An 18,918-nucleotide genomic window follows, 5' to 3' on the forward strand; every position below is an offset into this window, starting at 1 on the left:
ACTCTGACTCGTGACTGGGATTCTTGACTTACATGGTTGCAAGATAAACATCACCAACATAGAGTAACTCAGCCTGAGCCTTTGATACAGCTTCTGTAAAGCACAGCTCATTTAACCAGCTTCTTTCATCCAATCAAAATCAGGATTATTTAGAGTACAAATGACTTCCTCTAGTTCCCCTGCGTAAGGTGTGGCATCAGAAGCAACTGCACACTGTTTCCCATTTCCTCCATGTCTCACAGAGCTTTTATATTCACTTCACTGAGTATTTCCTTACAGCTTTTAAATTGAAGTGAAAGGTTTTTCACTGTGGCTTCTTTCATAAGTTTTAAAATACTTTGATAAAAATCTTTATGGCCTATTTTACACCCATTCAGACTTCCAGAAAGTACAAAAAACTCTCCATATTAGAAATATTCAATATTTTGAGTATCCATTTCTATGCAAAAACGGAGTTCATCCAAGTTTCAACTTTTTGATCTAATTAGGCAAATTTATTTTTATTATTACAAATGCTAACTGTATACTGGCATATACTTGTACCTAGATTAAACTATGTAATATATACAAAAAATGCAATACGCTTCATATTCCAACTGGAAACTTGCTGTAATGCAGTATTAATATTACTTGTATAGGAAGCAGTAACATGAACCATAAACAAATTTTTTTTCTGGCTCATAGCAAAGGACTATGGCAGTTCATGGAAGAGCAAAACACCAATCAGGAGAGAAAATAATGACAATCCTTTCTGCTACAACATCAGATGCGGTAATTCACTTTCTAGACAGACAATTACTTGTTTTATGTATTAAATGTAACTTATCGCTTATTTAGCTATTTACTTAATTGCAATCAGCATTGGCCTCTCTGGAAAGAAATACAAAATAATTTATAATTTATGGCAGCAAGAGACAGTGATAGGTAAGAATATTAAGAGCATAAAATAGTGGTCTGGTTTTATCTTAACTACCAACAAATACATATGCTGAAAAGCCATACAAGTAACTTTTAAAAATATAAATGGCTTAGAATGAGCTTTGTGGGAAGGAGTGGCCAAATATAAGCACCTAGCTTATGGACCTATGGTCCTGCCTGGCCTCCAGCTACCACTTCACAGAAGGACCAGGCCTCTAGTATCTGCCAGTCCTGTCTAGATGGTCTCAGACAGCCTAAGGTGTCAAAATAGCATCATATGTCTATGTTTAGGCACCTGAATCTCTCTTCTCTAATAACTCTATCACTCCACATGATTAGGAGTGGAGTTAATGATTCGTATCTAAATAAGATTATCAGAATCAAAATCATGGATATGTACTTTATGCCACTACATTTAAAACATTTTCAGGAGTTAGAGCACTATAAAACTACTACAATGTAACTACGATACAATTAAAACAGTACAAATAACAATATAAAACTAGAATAATGGGGTTCTCCATGAAACAGAGACTCTAAATTGGTCACAGTACATTGGGTTAGCCATGATGTATGAAATACAATGAGATCATTCAACGACTTGCTGATCAACACGAAGTTCAGAGTTATGATCACGTTCAGAGGAACTAGGCAGGATTATTACATACATTACAAAATTGTACTTTTGAGCACATATAGTCACTGTTCTGCAAGTTACAAAATTGTTCCACTGAAATACAGAAGTATTTCAGTCATGTATCTGATATGTACAAAAATCAGCATTCTATACCCAGCAGCAACATCAGCCATCCGCTTACGTGCCATAACTTGTTCCAACTTTTCACTAGTGTTTGTTTTTAAATGCAATAGTCAGGTAGAGATGTATCTTATTTTCATCATTATAGGCTTTTATGTTTTACTTTGCACATATGAATGGAAAAGGAAGCGGGTGAGAGGAAGCAAAGATTAAATGAGTTGACAGTAATTAAAAACAACACACTTTCTGCAGATGTAGCACTTTTTTTTTTTTTAATAACTACAACTTCCTCTAGCACAAAGAATCTTTCTTATTCAGGAGACAGCCTATGGGTCAGAACCCTCCTGTTGTACTAAGAGGAAATGAGGATGACAATTAATTAGTCTCCGATTTTATCCATCCTAGTTTTATAAAAAGGGGAAATGAACAAAGACAGGCAAAAGCATAAACTCTCTATAAGGTAGTAGGCACCTAGTGCCTACTATATATGTACATAGGATTTTTTCATATAATATGTCTTCTTTTAAGGAACTTTGTTTTATGAAGGTTTTTTAATTAACCAACCAATAATTATATTAAAGCAAGTATTGGAAAAATATGTCTTTTTAGCAAGGAAAAATCCACAGCTTTCCTGTACAAAATAAATTGCTTTCCTCAACCTATGGTATTAAATAAAATGCAACTTTAAAAGATTATATAAAGTACAAAACTTTCTACACACTGAGAAAAAATGTGCAGTGTTGAGTTTCATGTTAGAAATATCACTGAACGACGTAAACTTCCTAGAAGAGAATGTAATTAACTACATAGTGAAGCTTTGATTAGAAGTATCATGACATCTGATCCTAAATAATGTTCTACGAGAAGAAAGACCATTCAAATAACAAGCAATACAAGAAGGATTACCTCTAGTGCACGACACCTTTTTCCCCCAATATGCCTGTTTATGAGTGCCCACAGAGGGAGATTTCCTAAACTAAAAAAGCTAATAGGAGACATTTACCTTATCCTGAATGTTTAAGAACAGTTTTTGTTAATCATGCGTTTATACATCTTGATGTATAAAGGAAAGGTAGATGTAACCTATGCTGTCTCCAAATCCTAATTCTATTATTTTTGTTGTATTAATTTCCACCCCCCACCCCCCCAGTTGAAGTGACACTGCAAACTTATCCTGAAATTCAGAAAAAAATTTGACAGGAGAGTGAAAATTTTTCTCTCTGTCTTCCTTCTCTATTGATTTCTTTGGTTTTCATTCATGTAATATTTTAAATATTATTTGGTTGTGAAAACTTGTATAAAAGTTTTCATTTTCTTCCTGGGTACACCCCCCCCCCCCCCCTCTTTTAAAAAAAAATTATATATATATATATTTGCCTAAAAGATCAGCAAAGCTTTAGGTATTGGTGCAGTACCTCTAACAGTAGCTGTTACAAGTATGGATCAGCAGCATGCCTAGTACGTTTTACTGGAAGTGTCAAGTAGAAATCTACCACCAAAAGAACAATTGATTGGGACAGACCAGGATTTCTTTTCGAGTGTACTTATGAAATAGTGCTTGTAGCGTAATTTTTAATTGCACAGCTGTGACTCAGCATTATCTCGTCAGACCACCCATTTCTCAGAGGAAACATGATTAACACAATCTTCCACAAGTCTTTATCTGTAATTTCCTCAGAATAGTTAGAACTTTATTACGTTAACTACAGCATGATTGTAAAACTAAGATTTAACCATTAAAATATCTAAATATTGAATAAAATTTTCAGCCAATGGTAATAAGCATCATTTCACTCATTTTAACTAAATATGAACAGGTGATTACACTTATATTATTAATTTGTTCCTTCACCCAATTAAGGAAAAGTTAAAGAATATTTGGAATTGTATGTTAAAATCTATTCCAATTGCAGAAAACTGTAGCAGGGAAGCAAGACCATCTTGAAGAAACTTATCAGCTCTGTTTCCAGTCCTGCTTTTTACTATTCTTACTTAGAGCAAGTAATTACAGCTCTATATAGCTAAATCCATATTTTGTAAAAATATATTGGGGGATATATATATATATGGGATATTATTGGATGGTCTTCCTTCAAATTGTGATGATGCTTTAGAAGAGCCTGTCTATAAAATGCTAACCATTAAGGCAATAAAATATTATTATTATTATTATTATTGTTGTTGTTGTTGTTTAGGCCTGATTTAGCTGCCATTTAACCAAATTCCCCTTATGCTACCATGTATTTCATTAAAAGTAACACTAGCTACAAGAATTCACAAAGTTCCATTAAAACTCAAGAAAATTCATTTTTTGATAATGTGACAAAATTACAGGGTGCTTAGTCCAAAAAAACTGCGTTACCTGAAAGACAAAAGAGAGATGTGGAAAATATAGCTGTCTACTGAATACACTTTACTTTGAGCTCCCAGACAAGTACATAGTCATCCCAATAACTAAAACATCTGCTTTAGTCAATAAGAAATTTATATGGCACAGGAACAGCTAAACAAACTAGATACTTATTCCAACAATCAGCACTTTGGATTTTGACCTTACTAAAAACAAGACTTAACATTTATGTTGTTAAAAATACTGAAAGATTTTATTTAAATTATATTGTGTTTTTCTACAGGCCCATGGCCTTTTATTTTTTAATGCAGCAGAATAATGAAATGATTGAAGATACTAGTGGCTTTAAGAAGGATCTTGTGACCATCATTTAGTGTAATCAAAAAGGAAAGATACATGGAGGGAATATTTTTATGTGATTAAAATCTTTCCAAAATTATATACTTGGGGAAGAAGGTGGTAAAATGTATTTTCTATCCCCCTCATTTCCAATAGAGAAAACAGCGTTCTTCAAAACACATGACACCTGTGAGGTAATTTGCATTAGGTGTAAGGATACAAAACACACCCTAGTGTATTTAAAGCATGTTTTAAAAATTATAAAATATGTTGATAGTGCTGACTCCCCAGAGAATCCTTTAGGCCAGATGAATATCCATTTTGGCAGATATTCTTATCTTGTAGAAATCCATTTTTAAGAACACCTGTTAAACGTTCTACTTGGCACTGGTTCAAGTCCAAAGTCCACAATAGGATGTTATATGTTTCTTTTCAGCATATGAAAAAAGAGTAATTAAAAACCAAGGAAGTCTGAATTTTCTTTAGTGAATTTATATGAAAAACAAGAAGTCAAGGTGGTGTAATGAGAACGAGCACAGCTGAGCATCACACCACACGTACATTTAAAAAGGATGTGGTCATGCATATGAAATCATGAAGAACGAACATGACATTTTTGGAAAAAACTTCCAAGTAACTGAAGAGATACTACAGCAAATCTGTAGATGCTACAGCAAATCAAATGAGTTTCAGAAGTCCTTTTTGAAGGTAAATGAGTAAGTCCCAGTATTTTGGTAAGTAGCTTACGCAGGAAAAAGCACCAGTCCTCGAAGCCCTCATTCAAAATCTGCCATCTTGGGATAAACAAGATCTAAGGGCTCAATCTCTATATTAAGGCTAGTACACATGCAATCTGAATTTGATGGAAATTAAGTAAACTCTTTGGATCCTGTCAAGATGTTTACACATCCAGTCCTTTGCATAAAGCTTAAGAACAGTCAAAAAGAGAAATTGCACCAACATATTGCTATTTTAAAATAAATTTTTCTTGTGTCTGTAGCTCCACAAAGTATGATTGGATTAATAAGTTATCACCGCAGCAAAATATCTAAACATGAGGAGGAGGGGATCTTGATTTTCAAACGTTTTAGGCTTCAGACATAGTTTTAAAAATGAAATATGCTGAAAGTCTACATTACAATCAGACGTTCATGAATATCAAACTCCAGTAATCACAATCGTTTGATGGGGTTATTGGCATGTGGAGGCCATATTAAACACAAATTTAATTACAAAGTGGTGTAAGTTGGGATGTTTCTCATTTGGGATATTTGACTAAATGTAGAACAGACTTAAACTGACACTGTGACTTTGAAAATGCACTGCGGTTTTTCAGAAATACCAAATTAAAAAGAATCTTTAAGGAAGCTGCCTAATAAAAAGCAAAGACACAGCTGAATTCCAGCAGATCTGGGTGATACACGTGGAAAGGCCCAATTAATGAAAACCACCATAAGAATACTACTGTGATTGTCAAAGAAAGAATTTTCATATTCTTCAGTGCAGAAAAAGGAAAGGAATCATATTTTCTCCTCTTAAACATACTCCACTGTCACCACTTCATAACAAGACATTCACACAACTACTGCCCTAGTCTTCTACCCTCCATAGCAAAAGATTATTGAAATAGTATAAATAACTTAAAAACCTCTACTGACAATTTCCTGAAGTCATAAATATATATATTTTTCTAAGTCTCAATACTGGATAGCCTTAATTTAGAGTTACAATTTCCATAGGCTGGAGAAAAACATTAGACTTGTAGTTTGTTTATGGTATGCAATATACGGGAACTGAAGTATTAAAGTTCTAATGACCAGAATAGTTAGATTAGTTCATTAAAACATTTATCTGGACACTTTTTTCTCCTGCATCAAAAATAGACTGATTTTAGACAATCGACAATTGTAGGTAATCACCTCAGGAATATAATCTCATTTTCCCCTCTGTCTACACCAAAGATGGACCAGAGCCTCCTCAGCTCTACTTAGGCCATTTAGTGGAGCAAATTCCTATTAACAGGGTTAAGCAAACAAATCTGATCTATTCATCTATCCTTCAAGACATGCCAGTATCCAATTCGTTTCTCTTTAACAGCTGTTATATGAATTATTATATTATTATATTAAGCTAAACTCTATAGGCACTGCTTGCTAGGACGTGCCTGGGCAACACACACTGATCTATCTCAAACATGCTGAGTAAGGGAGACAGAAGGAGAGCTGATGCAAATTAACTAAGGAGAAACAAAGATTACTTAAGTTCTACACGATGAAGATTTTAATCAAGTTTATGTCCAAAATAAAAGCATTTATCAAAGAAAAATCTGCTAAGCTATATGCAACAACTGGAAGACAAAACAATAAAAGGGAGATTGGTAAAACCTGGACTTCAGTAGAAGACAGAATGAGAGAAGATGACCAACAACCATTAACTTGTTGCACCCAGGAAGGACAGAATTTAAATGGAGGGACTTTTCTATCACACCGAACAGAGAGGTAATATTTCAACATTATGTAGTTATGTTTAATGACAGTTTAGCAAAGCTTCACATATGCTTATTATCTTTTCACACCCGCAAAATTACATACAAGATACTACTTACCTATTTTTGCAGTCCAGACTAAAACACTCTCTAATTTAAGTAGAGAAAAGGTAATAAAATCCCTCATGAATAGAGGCTCTGACTACAGAACAATGTTGTTGACCACTTCCTTAGAACAGCAGATAAGAAATGGGAAAGCCACTCTGGAGGCAAATTTGCACCTTCTTGCTCCTAAATGAAGTCCTTGTCCATTGCACCACACTACTTCGATTAAACAAGACCTGATCTAAAGCTCCTGAGAGCAAGTCTTTTATAGGCAGATATAACCTCAGTCTGCCCATGTTCCAGGCTGACCAGAAGCTGTAAAGCTGCTGTGAAAGCAGATACAAGCCCTGCTAATACTGTTGAAAGGCAGGAAATATTAACTAGGGTTCAGCACTGCTCTAATAACAGCTACAGAGTTTTCAGCTGAAGCAAGCTCCTGTCTGCTAAACCCCCCCACAAAGATATACTCTTAATATAGCACATATTTTTTCACTGTGTAACATCATACTGTGATCCAAATATGCTGAATAGTTCATGAACACATTTAGACTTCAGGTCACTTCTTAATGAGTTTACTAAAGACTTGTAACTCCACTAGAACAGCAAAACATCTAATAAACTGGAAACCATGCTAAAGAACAGTTTAAAAAAAAAGTACCAGGTACAATTATATGAAAATCCATACAAGTTCTAGAGCTTCTGAATTCCAATTAGTACTACGTAACAAAAGACTGTTTTACGAACAAGACATAGGTATAGGAGACATGCATTATCTCAATCTTGGTAGCTCTAGCCATACGAACAAGGCTACCTTGTTCATTAGATAGAGTAAATCCATGTCTAAGTGCAATGTAATTACCAGACTGCGTAACAACAATTTTGACTCCCGAGAGAAAGTACACGGAGGAAGCACAGCACGTAGTCTGAAAGGTAATCTGTTATTTTCAGGACTACTCTAACATTAGACTAATATGAAGATACAGCAAACAAAAGGCTTTAAGATCTTTCAGAGGTGACCAAACTCCATTGGTATGTGGAATGTAAAATCATTACACACTGAGGACTGCCAATATTCCCAAACTGCTACTGTTGACTGCCAATGTATAAGGTGGCCTCCCTCTTTATTTTTCTTCCCATTTTTATTTTTTTATCCCATGCTTCCTGTCATCATGAAGCAGCCTGGCCTGGCACAAGACAGATAAAATAATCTTCTGCCTTTATTCTAGACTTGCGATGATAAGCAGGAACAAAAAAAACACATTTATGTGATATATTATGGCACAGCTGCTCAGCAAAAGGCTACACTGAAAAGTTTCTGTTGTACAAGCCAGTGTTCTAGTGAGTGATGCTGCACTGGAATGCTGTCACAAGAGTTTCTACATGTGCAGTTGCACACCTGAGATGAGATGGAAACAGTTCTCTGGCTGTTTTTTCCACTAGTTGAGTACACAATGTCTTAACTACTCAACAAAACAAATCACTTATAACATGCTGTTTACATGCAGTGCTCTTTTTGTATACAAAACAATCAGTGCACACTCTGACTTAAAGAACTGCTCTGATATGCAAGACAGTATATGGAAACTGGTCCAGACTATCTAGAATTTACCTCCCTCCCTCCAAGGACAAGCGCTAGATCTAAAATATGGAACTCACTGACAGATGATATAAGAATGTCTATTAATCTTTTTGCACTCAGAACAAAACAAAGCTCAATATTTGTTAAGCCATTCTCACAATACTGCTCTCATGGATTAACCCATATAAAACCCCTGCCTCTTGCCAATATAAAAATAGTTGAAACAGCGTTGTTCTTTAGGTAATTTGAAAAAGAATCAGACCTCAGTATCATGACAGCCATATAAACACTCAGAATGCTGATCTTAAAAGGTCTTTTCCACATTAATATCTACTTCATGTACAACGAAAACTATTCATTTTAGTTATACCTGTAAGAGAGGATCTACTCATTTTATTGTATACTCTTTCTGTTGCTATTAAGAAAAATCTCTACTTGCTATTTCAGATATTGATTTAAATGAGTAAGGTGGAAGCTAAAAGGACCGATATAACCAAGAATCAATGGAATCTGATCACTTTAGTCACAAAAAGAGAAAGTGAAATGGTTCAAACTAGCGCTCAATAAGCAATAGGTAAGGAAAATGAGGGAGGGGAAAAAAAACCCAGTCTTTCTAAGATGCGATAGAAATGTGTAACAGGTCTAGGCAAGTTTAATGGCACAGGGTACAGTAACAACGAAAAAAAATTATCTATTAGTCTATAACTTTCAAAATCAAGAAATGTAAGTGTCCAGACCTAAAGGGGGGGGAAAAAAAAAAGAAAAAAAAAATTTCATTTCTAAGTTTAGTTTGTGAGCTTCAGTGGGGGTGAGGGAGGGACATACAACTCTTTGGCCTAGAGTTGTGCCTGAAAGAAAGCATCAAGCTCAGCTATATCATTCATTTGTTCATTTCTCCAATTCATTTGCTGATTGCGCAATATTTGTTTACAGCTTTCCCAGAGGCAGACGAACAGGTCTGTGGACTAGCAGTGCCATGCATTGTTCAACTTCACTCAATCCAATCAACTACCTCAGAGTCACATTAACCATCAAAGATATGCAGAATTTAGTCAGTTGGTTAACACATTCAGATAATGCAATAGGTTAAAATGGCCTTAGGCACTGCAGCTCTTGATCTAAATCCAAGCTACAGAACATGCCAAAGATTTGCGTTAAAGATGCAAAACAGTGAGAATTTCTCATTGAAGAAATGCAAATGGTTATACTCAATGTTCTCTCACATGCCTAGGTATCCTACATGTTTGAGAAAGAGGCCAGTAATTTTACAACAAAAAGAAAGGTGGTCATTCTGACACTGGTACAGATTCTCCTCTTATTCAGCCAGTGAAAACAAAAGGGAATAACATTATTTCCTTCGCCCACATTTTGAATCCAGCTGTTGGGAAGACGTAGGAGATGGTGAGGAAGAGCTTAGCTATTTTCTAAGCAATTCTGCAGAAAGAGAGAGAGATAAAAATTGGAAGCCACATGCTGTTCATGTGCACAGTCATATTGTGGGGGCACACGTATACTCAAATTAAACAATGGTGAGAGGAAGAATAAAGTGACACCATGCCCAGCAGACAAAATGGTGTCCAAAATCATTCAGTATGGCTCTAAGACAGATGAGAAGGTCAGCAGGTTTTGAGTGTGAACAGTAGCACATATTGTTTTAGCACACTTCTTTTCTCCTTCCAACATCTGGAATCCATAGGAAAAAGAAAAACTGGAAGAGTATTCCAAGTGCTGCACCATTCTTGAAAGCCTCCACAATGGCACAGTGGCTTGGCAAAGTGTGGCCAGGTACACTATGCATCTCAGGAATGAAGCACTTTCCAGAGACGCTCTCTAACACTACTCAAGCTCTCTACTCAAACCACATCCAGTGATTTCATCTTGGCATGCCCGTAGCAGGTCATGATGCAAATGCCCTGCAACAAGACAACCTGGGAGCAGATACTGCTAACAGTCTCATCTGTCCTTGAAACAAAAAGGTTTGGGGCTTCTTAAAGTGTACTACTCTGCTCAGATAAAATAACAGAATAAATGTGGGACATAGGTGTGAAAGACTGTGTGTGTGGTTTGGGAAATAATGTTGAAACTGCACATTTCCTGGGCTACTCCAAACTCAGAAGCCGTGTTCAATAGAACACTAGTATGTACACAAAGTTGGATCTCCTCCAGAAGAACACAAGTGTAACTAAAATAAGATATGAAGGCCCGATTTTTTCAGAATTAAGGGAAATGTGATCTTGAATCTTCCCACTCATTAGCTGCCAGAAAGCATACATGATTTGTGGTTGGTAAATAAGCAACACCTGGCTTACTCTGGAGAAATGGGATAGATGCTGCTTCTAGGGATAAACAAAAACTAAAGCGAGAAATTTCAGTAACAGTCGCTCACTCTCTAGTAACAAACTCATTCCTTACCTGATTGAGTATAAGCAATTTGAAGGCACACTTATATGCAGCATAACATAAGCGCACATGTGCACTGGACGATCAGTCCCAAAAGCTATTTGGTAGCTATTATATTATCAATAGACAGTACAATGTCCCTAAGCTTTCAAACTGCTAAAAGTAGGTGTTCATATTGAGCTAGCAGAGCTTAAGAATTTGTAGTATAAATACGCAAAGTCTTCAAAACTTGCATCTTCTAAGAGTGTACTATTTATAGAATCCCTGTCAACAGGACTTGGATATAACGTAAAACATTCACCAGAGGACAAGATGACAGTGGTTCTAGAGAGCTGCATTTAGTAAAATCATAACATATTGGTAATTTGTCTTTTGAGATCCAAAATCCTCCACTCTAAATGTTACTGATGACAGAACAGTTCCATCCTACAAGATTTTTTTTTTAAAAAGTCTTCAAGATAAGAATAGCTTAAGAGAGTAGAGATTAATTTGCTCTTGCTCTTTAAATCATGATTAAGTAGTCTACGATACAGGAAATAAAGCTAAGGGCTGCTGCAGTGTTGCCCCAGTCACATTCCAGTACCTGAACCTGGGGGCAAGCCTCTTGCTTTTTCAGAAATAGAGACACCAGTTTCTCTGAAGAACAACTGGTTGGAGAGTCATTCCAAAGGCATCTGCTATCTTTCATTCCACTGTTTAGCAACCAGGCTTCAAGTCAGGGTAAGGCAACCTGCATTTAAGAATAACATGAAAGAGGAAGAACCTCAGGGATTAGTTAAAATCTGGGAGAAGATTTCTTTTGGTGGAGAACGTTGGAGACTTTTCTTACCTGTAAGTCTATAGTAGCAATGACAGTAGCCTGAAGCCTCCAATATTAGAGCCCACTGGGAATTCTGGCTCTCAGTAATAACCAGCAAAGCTAGGATTAGGAACAAAATTTCTGGAAGTACACTAAGACTACATAAAGTACACTGAGACTACATAAAGTCAAAAATCCAGGTCAGAAGAAGTTGCAAAACAGTGGAAAGTCCAAGCCTGCAAATTAGAATTTCAGGAACAAACCAAAAAAGCTCACTGCTTCACAGGCATTTCTCAAGCTTCTGCTTTTTTTTTTTTTCCTTCCTCCACCTACTCTGGCTTATCATACTGACTGAAGCTAGGGCCAGAACTTCAAATACAGAACAGAACTTTATTCAAACATCCCCAACCATCTTCCAAGGCCAGAAAATTGAATGGCATGATTATTCTGACGACAGTAGAGAGACCATTCTTTTAAAAACAGCAGTCCACCCTGACATTGGTCAGTAGATTTGTGGCCAGAAGATCAACTTTTCTTTTCTCAAAGTAACTCAGGTTGTGTCAGAACTACTGGGGAGCTCTGGACCAAAGTGATCTATTTTCCTCATCAGGAACAGATGTTCCCATTTCTCCTTTCAGGCCTTTGAGTTAGAGTTCTGTAAAATACAACATTAACCCAGAAGGTATACTCCACATAGGCATTACAAACATTTTCTATACCTGTAAAATGGAAAAACATGTTCCATTCAATTCAAACACAGATTCATTTTTGCCTTTGTAGGGTTCAAGAACAAAAATCCTTACACCTAAAAGGTAACAACACAAGGCAAGAAATAATAGAAAATAAAAACCAGTAGAAGTTTAAAGAAAAGAAAAGAAAAAAAAAGAAAACCAAGGTCATTGCCCAAAAAGCTGCAAGGAAACCCTCTGATTCAGCAGAAAGTTGAGAGAAAGTGATGGCATGAGGCAGGCTCTACCCAGATGTACTATGTCTATGCCATATGTGGAGCGCACACACATCTACTGTTTTTCTTAAGGTTTAAAATCTCAGGTCTTTCTCTCCATTAATTTCTGAGAATTTTTACACTTTCCTAAATTGAAGATTTCACGTACTAATATGTCAGATAACTGAAAGGTGGAAGCCCTTATTTCCCATGCTAAATCAGACTGACTTTGGCTAGTTTTATTTAGTAAAGGGCAACGCTCAAATTAAGCTTTGCAAATAGGCCAGTAGTACAACACTAAAACAGGACCACAAGTTTAGATTAGTTTAGAGCATGCAAAGAACAAGTTTGTGTTGCTTGGAATATATCCTGAAGACATACCCTTCAGTCTACTCAGGCACTCATTATTACTTATTTGATTGTCATTTAATAGTTCATACGGAATGTTGTTAGGCACTAAAGTATAACAGAATAGAAACAAAACAGTTGACGTGTTTTCTAAATAGACTACAGGCTGTTTAGTTTAAATTAGTCTAATTTAAGAGAAGTCTTAATATACAGACATAGAAGTCATATAAGCAAGAAATACGATAGCTCTTAACATTAGTTTCCATAAAACAAGCGTACTGGATCAACTTGCCTCTCTGGTTTTTTGACATTTTACTACAGAATTACATTAACTGATTCATATCAGAACAAAAACAACTTTCAATGTATCATTTTATTATGTTCGTAATATGAACTAGGTTAACTGCTACTCAGGTACTACTAAAACTATAATTTGATAAATTACATTGTAAGGATTATCAGATTTCATAAGAGACCTAATACAGGTGGTGTGATGAGCAGGTACACAGCCCACCACGAAACTGCAGGTTGTTTGGCAGACATTCCTCAGCTGAAACAACTGCAATGATCTCCACTTTGAAGCAAGTGTGTTTCAGAGGAAAAGTTCAAAAGGTGATTAATTCCCAGAGAGTGATAATCCTAAAACTGTCTATTTTGTTCTGAGACCTGCAGGAAATACCTTCTTGACAGATCAAGTCAATTGACCTTTCCTTTCCAGAAACCTCTTGCACATTGAATTAAATTTCACAAGAGAAAATGTCAGAGATGTAAAAACAATAAGCCTATTTTTGCTGAACATTGCTGATAGAAATACAAACTCAGTTTTCAATTTTATAAAGGAGTATTTATGTCAATAACATTGACAAATAAAGTAATTGCCATAACAAATTATTTATATGTATTATCTTCAGGTAAGTAGAACATATACACAAACTCTCTCTAAAGGATACTGGCCCTAATCACAGAAATTTATTTAAAATCTAAATCATATAGACCATAAACCAACTATCTCAGAGAATGTTTTTGAGAGCTTATTTTACAAGAATAAGGAATGGCATTCTAAAAATGTTTTCTTTTGCAGGCAGATATAGGGAGAAACATCAATTTAACTGTAGGTAAGTTTATTAATGATAACAACCGTTATTTTACAAGAATAAGGAATGGCATTCTAAAAATGTTTTCTTTTGCAGGCAGATATAGGGAGAAACATCAATTTAACTGTAGGTCAGTTTATTAATGATAACAACCGACACATTCCTTACAGTTTATAGTTTCTTAAATAATAAAAACAGATAAACCATAGCTGTAGCCAATCCTTTGCAGCTTTTTACATTACTTAGTAAGGCTACATAAAAAAAGGCATTCTCCTTTAGACTACATACATTAGCAAAACCTGTATACTTATTTGAAAAAGAGTATCACTGTCATAATGAGATTTGGTTTACTGAACAGAGAAAATAAACGGAAGAAAAGAAGTTCAATCAAAGCTACTATTCAGAGCAAGGATTCAAAATAAGGGAAAAGAATACACTGGTTATTGCTTTGCCTCCACCAGCCCTACTGTGAAATTTTCATATCCTTTTAAAGATGTATCTAGCACTCTGTAAAAGAAAAACACACAAATGCACACAAGAAAAAAGTACTCACACTGTTTGGGTGTTGAATGGCAGCTTCGTGCTGCAGTCTAACCCGCTGTGGCATCATCACATCATCCTGGAATAAATAGCACACTGTTAGTGAACATAAAAAGGGTCACAGTACAGTACTCAGATAGACATTAGAATATGCTGTTAAATTAACATCATTTTACTGGCTTGCAGTCAGAAATACAAATGGAACAAATATTAAGAGACTTTACACTTCTAGTGGATTAAACTCAACCCTGTTCAAATTGGAAGTGATCAAAACTATTACATGACAACCGTGTTGTGATCTCAACATGTATCTTATGGGCACCCACACATTTTACATTTCTAAAGAAATCCACCACCTCATTAACAACAAACTCTAATAGCAGTACTGGCAGTATGTGTGGACAAGGAACTAACCTTGATTAAAGGCATGACGTTTGAGACGTTCTAGCATTATGAGGAAATGTTCTTTGTAGTCTGGCTATACCTTACTTCATTGATAAGGAAAAGCCTTCAGCCTCTAGATCTACCATTGTGCCATATTTCATGAGCACAAAAACTAGTATTTGTGAAATGATAAAATTCGGGGGGGGGAGGACGACCAAAAAAACCACACCACACTCATAAAATGCATCAGCATTGACACTGGCTTCAAAACACACTACCTAGATTTAAATTTGATGTTAATACTTCTTTCACCTGTAGCATAAAGGTCTATTTTGTTTACATACAAAAAGACAGGTTGCCTTGTAAAGAGTTAGTAACCTTGCTATCCTTCCTTGAACAGATAGCAGACATTCCTTTCAAAATTATATACTTTCAAAATTGTATTATTTCCTGTTCAAGATTATATCCTTTCTAGACTATGGTTTTACAGTCTATTAAAATGCCCGACTGCAGCACCCATTTTCTTCCCTAAACTTAGTCTCCTAAGGTTTCTACCTATATTCTTTTCCATTTTGGTGCCACATTTCTCCCCTTTTAAAGGGTCAGTTCAGTCTTTCTTATATGTTGGTTAAAGCTAACACAACCTATTTCTCCTCAGACTATTTCCAAATGGCCCTACCTTATCAGACAAACATAATTCAAAGGAGCCCTGAATTCCTGTTCTACGTCTGTTCTTTTAACGGTTCCTCACATTAAAATCATTCTAAGGAGATTCCTACTAAAGCCAAAAAAAAAAAAAATATTGAATTTCCAACAACTTTCACTTTAAAACTTCCAGTCAAATCAATGGCAACAAAAATATATTAGTGCTTTAATATCTAGAGCTTAGAGGGTTGAATGACCTTGATGTAAAGGTGACACTATAGTTTTATCAAAAACAAAGCAAGGATGAAAAAAATTGTAGAAGTAGATCCAACTATTTAATACAATTCAAGGTTAAAGATAAAACAAAGGAATAATAAAACTGACCCTTATCACATGCAAGTTTATAAAAGCTGGAAGGAATACATTGTCAAAAGCATTTTTCTGTATCTTGTATTTAGGATATATTTAGTAATAAGCATAAGAGACGTTACTGATTTTCAAAGCCAATAGAGTGAAAAAAACCCTTCTGATTTCTCAACTTCGATACATCAGTTACTTCAAAACCACAATGATGTTGTTTACCATCAAATCCACTTTATCAATAAGGCACCAGAATTCAGGTACTGTATCAAGCAAATGTTCCAAAAAAACTTTTACCCTATTTCCCATAAGAACCATAATCATATTTCTTTACGCCAAATACAGAGCTGATTTTTTTAAATTAAGAGCTGGTTTTCAAATAAACAACAGGAGATACATTTTAACAGAACTTTGTTTTCTCTTTTAAGAATTACTTAGGTTTCTTAGATGTCTAGTTAAATCCCTAAAAAATGAGAATGCAAAAGAAATCTATCAAAAAGCAAGGAATTTCAACGCTTAGAACAATGTTACTATTACCTCTTAAAATATACAACATACGCTCTTGTGGTAAGAGATTCCACTGTTAATGATCCTGCACAACAGAAATAAGTTTAACAGAACTCATACATTCACAAAGATGAAAAATAATCTACTTGATTTAAAAAGGTTAAATCAGCGTAGAAAGCATTCAAACCAAATTCAAATATCCTATTCACCAAACAGGTCAATGTTATGTTTTCATAAGCAGACAACTTGACAGGAAAGGTCTAGTTCCCCCTAACAAAACACTGTCATTTTGATGCTATTGGCAAAACTAACAAGTCTACAGGTTTGGGTCTTAGGCTATCACCAAGATCATCAGTATTCTGTAAAATCCAGCTAAAGAGGGGGCACTATAACCACAAAAACTTCAAAATGTTTTGGTTTTTTTTTAAATACATTTTTGTTCTCTACTGCTGGAAAACTCTATGAACTCTTATCCTGAATGACCTTTTAAAAAACCACAGAGTGGAAAACAGAATATATTTACACAGAAATGATCTTAAGTAATGTGGTTGTATTCTAGACCGGTGTTTAAAAACCAAATTAAATTCTAATGAGTAAAACCAAAAAGATTGTACCACAAAATAAGAGCATTTGAAAATTTTTCAACTTCATAGGCCATTGACAGGAGTGAGATGCCCAACCATGCACTGTACTGGTAAGTTTATGGAGTTTAAGCAACTATAGTATTAGACAACTAAGATGTTAAAATATTTTATCCAGTTGTACATTACGTAATCACAAATTTTCTATCAAAAATGTTGTATTTAAGATATTGAATTCAGCAACTGTCTTGCCAGACTTAGTTTCTACAGTCAACAGAGTTTGGTCATCTTTTTTGGTTTAAAACTGAGAACAAAACCTCAGTAATTAGACAAACATTTTCCAAATTATTTTTCACTCATGTCATGTCAGACAAAAAAATAAGTACATATCTGAACGTAGCTGCTATATCAAAAAAGGAAGTATATTTAGTTTGTTTCTGTCTTCTAAGTATGAGTAGGGAAGATAACAAGGCTATCAGTGAATTACATTGAATATATGATTTTAAAAAATGGAAGTTTAACAGAAGTTTCCCCTGAAATTCAATTTCCCTTCTTAACATGAAAGTCTCTAATGGTTGTCTCCTAGCAGATATAAGGCAGACAGGATGAAGAGAGATTTCCCCCACTGAAAGAACTGAAAAAAGAACAGACTTAAAATAAATCCTAGATAAATGCATGCCTTCGCTAAGCATATACTTGCAATAGGGTAGCTAAATAAAAAAGAATCTGTAAGCAAATCTATTTTCATGTGACCCCACTCACCAAACTTTGTAGAAAACTTAAGAAAAATCTCAGGTAATAGCTGGCTTTACTGTCATCTAAATATGTACATACATACAATGCAAACAAAGCCAAACAAACAAGTAAACAGCAAGAAATAAAGCAACATAAATAGAAACCTACTTTCGGTACTCAAAATAACCCAGAATTTATAGGAATTTTGTTGATTACAAACATGCTTCCTGTTCTCCAGTGTCCATTCTTACTAGGAAAACAATTTGCTGAAAGATGGGAGAATGAAAAGGACTTTACTTCACATGAAAAGCCAGCAGGGATTTCTAAACAGGCCCAGATGTGTTTCTGCCAGTGGGGTGCCATGATCTCCATCACCTTTCAGTCCGACAGGCATTCTGCCTGCTTGTGTTCCTACCAAATATATCCCTTCTGCAGAAAGCTGGCTTGCTCCTGTCAAGTTCCACACCACTTACAGATGCTGCCAAATCAGAAAAGCTAGTTATACAACTATCAGCTGGGTTGTTTTCCTTCCAACCAGAGGCACAATTCTTTATAAAAACACACACAATTTATACTGAGCTAATTGTTTTGTTTTACTTTACTCATATGTTTAGTTGAAGAAAAGGAAAACCAAATCAATAGACTGAGCTTAAGAATATTACTCAAAGCTGCTGTTGTTTCAGTATGTGTTTCTTAAATCAGTTTGGGTAAATTCAAATGACAAGCATTCACTGGCCTCTTCAACCAGGCTGTCTGGACCACACTGAACTCCACAGTGATAACTTGATGATTTTTCCCTTGAACGTGGGGGTTTTTGCACTTCAGAAAGTAAAACAAAACAGACAACTCAATGTACAATACACATCTACTTTTTAAAATCAAGGATAAGTTCACATAAAAGAACACACTAATTATAGCTCAGTATTGAAGTGCTTTCTTAAGCTCACATTACAGACTCAGCATCACATGCTTTTGTAAATTCCTTCGTATTTGGCTGCTCAAAACAAACCAAACAAAAAAAAAAAAAAAGAGCGAGTTGACACACTCCA

General features: G+C 35.3%; 1 protein-coding gene across 1 annotated transcript in view; it reads right to left on the reverse strand.

The window, feature by feature from the left end:
- Positions 1–18,081, reverse strand: part of B3GNTL1 (UDP-GlcNAc:betaGal beta-1,3-N-acetylglucosaminyltransferase-like 1) — a 120,517-nt gene extending 102,436 nt beyond the window's left edge. Inside the window, exons 1-2 of the mRNA XM_019472119.1 lie at positions 18,038–18,081; positions 14,671–14,736 (exon numbers count right to left, since the gene is read on the reverse strand). Coding sequence (XP_019327664.1) covers positions 14,671–14,727 — 57 coding nt within the window. The 5' untranslated portion in view covers positions 14,728–14,736; positions 18,038–18,081. The remainder of the gene's footprint in view (positions 1–14,670; positions 14,737–18,037) is intronic.
- Between the last annotated feature and the right edge of the window lie 837 nt (positions 18,082–18,918).

This window comes from Aptenodytes forsteri, unplaced genomic scaffold (assembly GCF_000699145.1).
Source record: "Aptenodytes forsteri isolate BGI_AS27 unplaced genomic scaffold, ASM69914v1 Scaffold243, whole genome shotgun sequence".
Lineage (NCBI taxonomy): Eukaryota > Metazoa > Chordata > Aves > Sphenisciformes > Spheniscidae > Aptenodytes > Aptenodytes forsteri.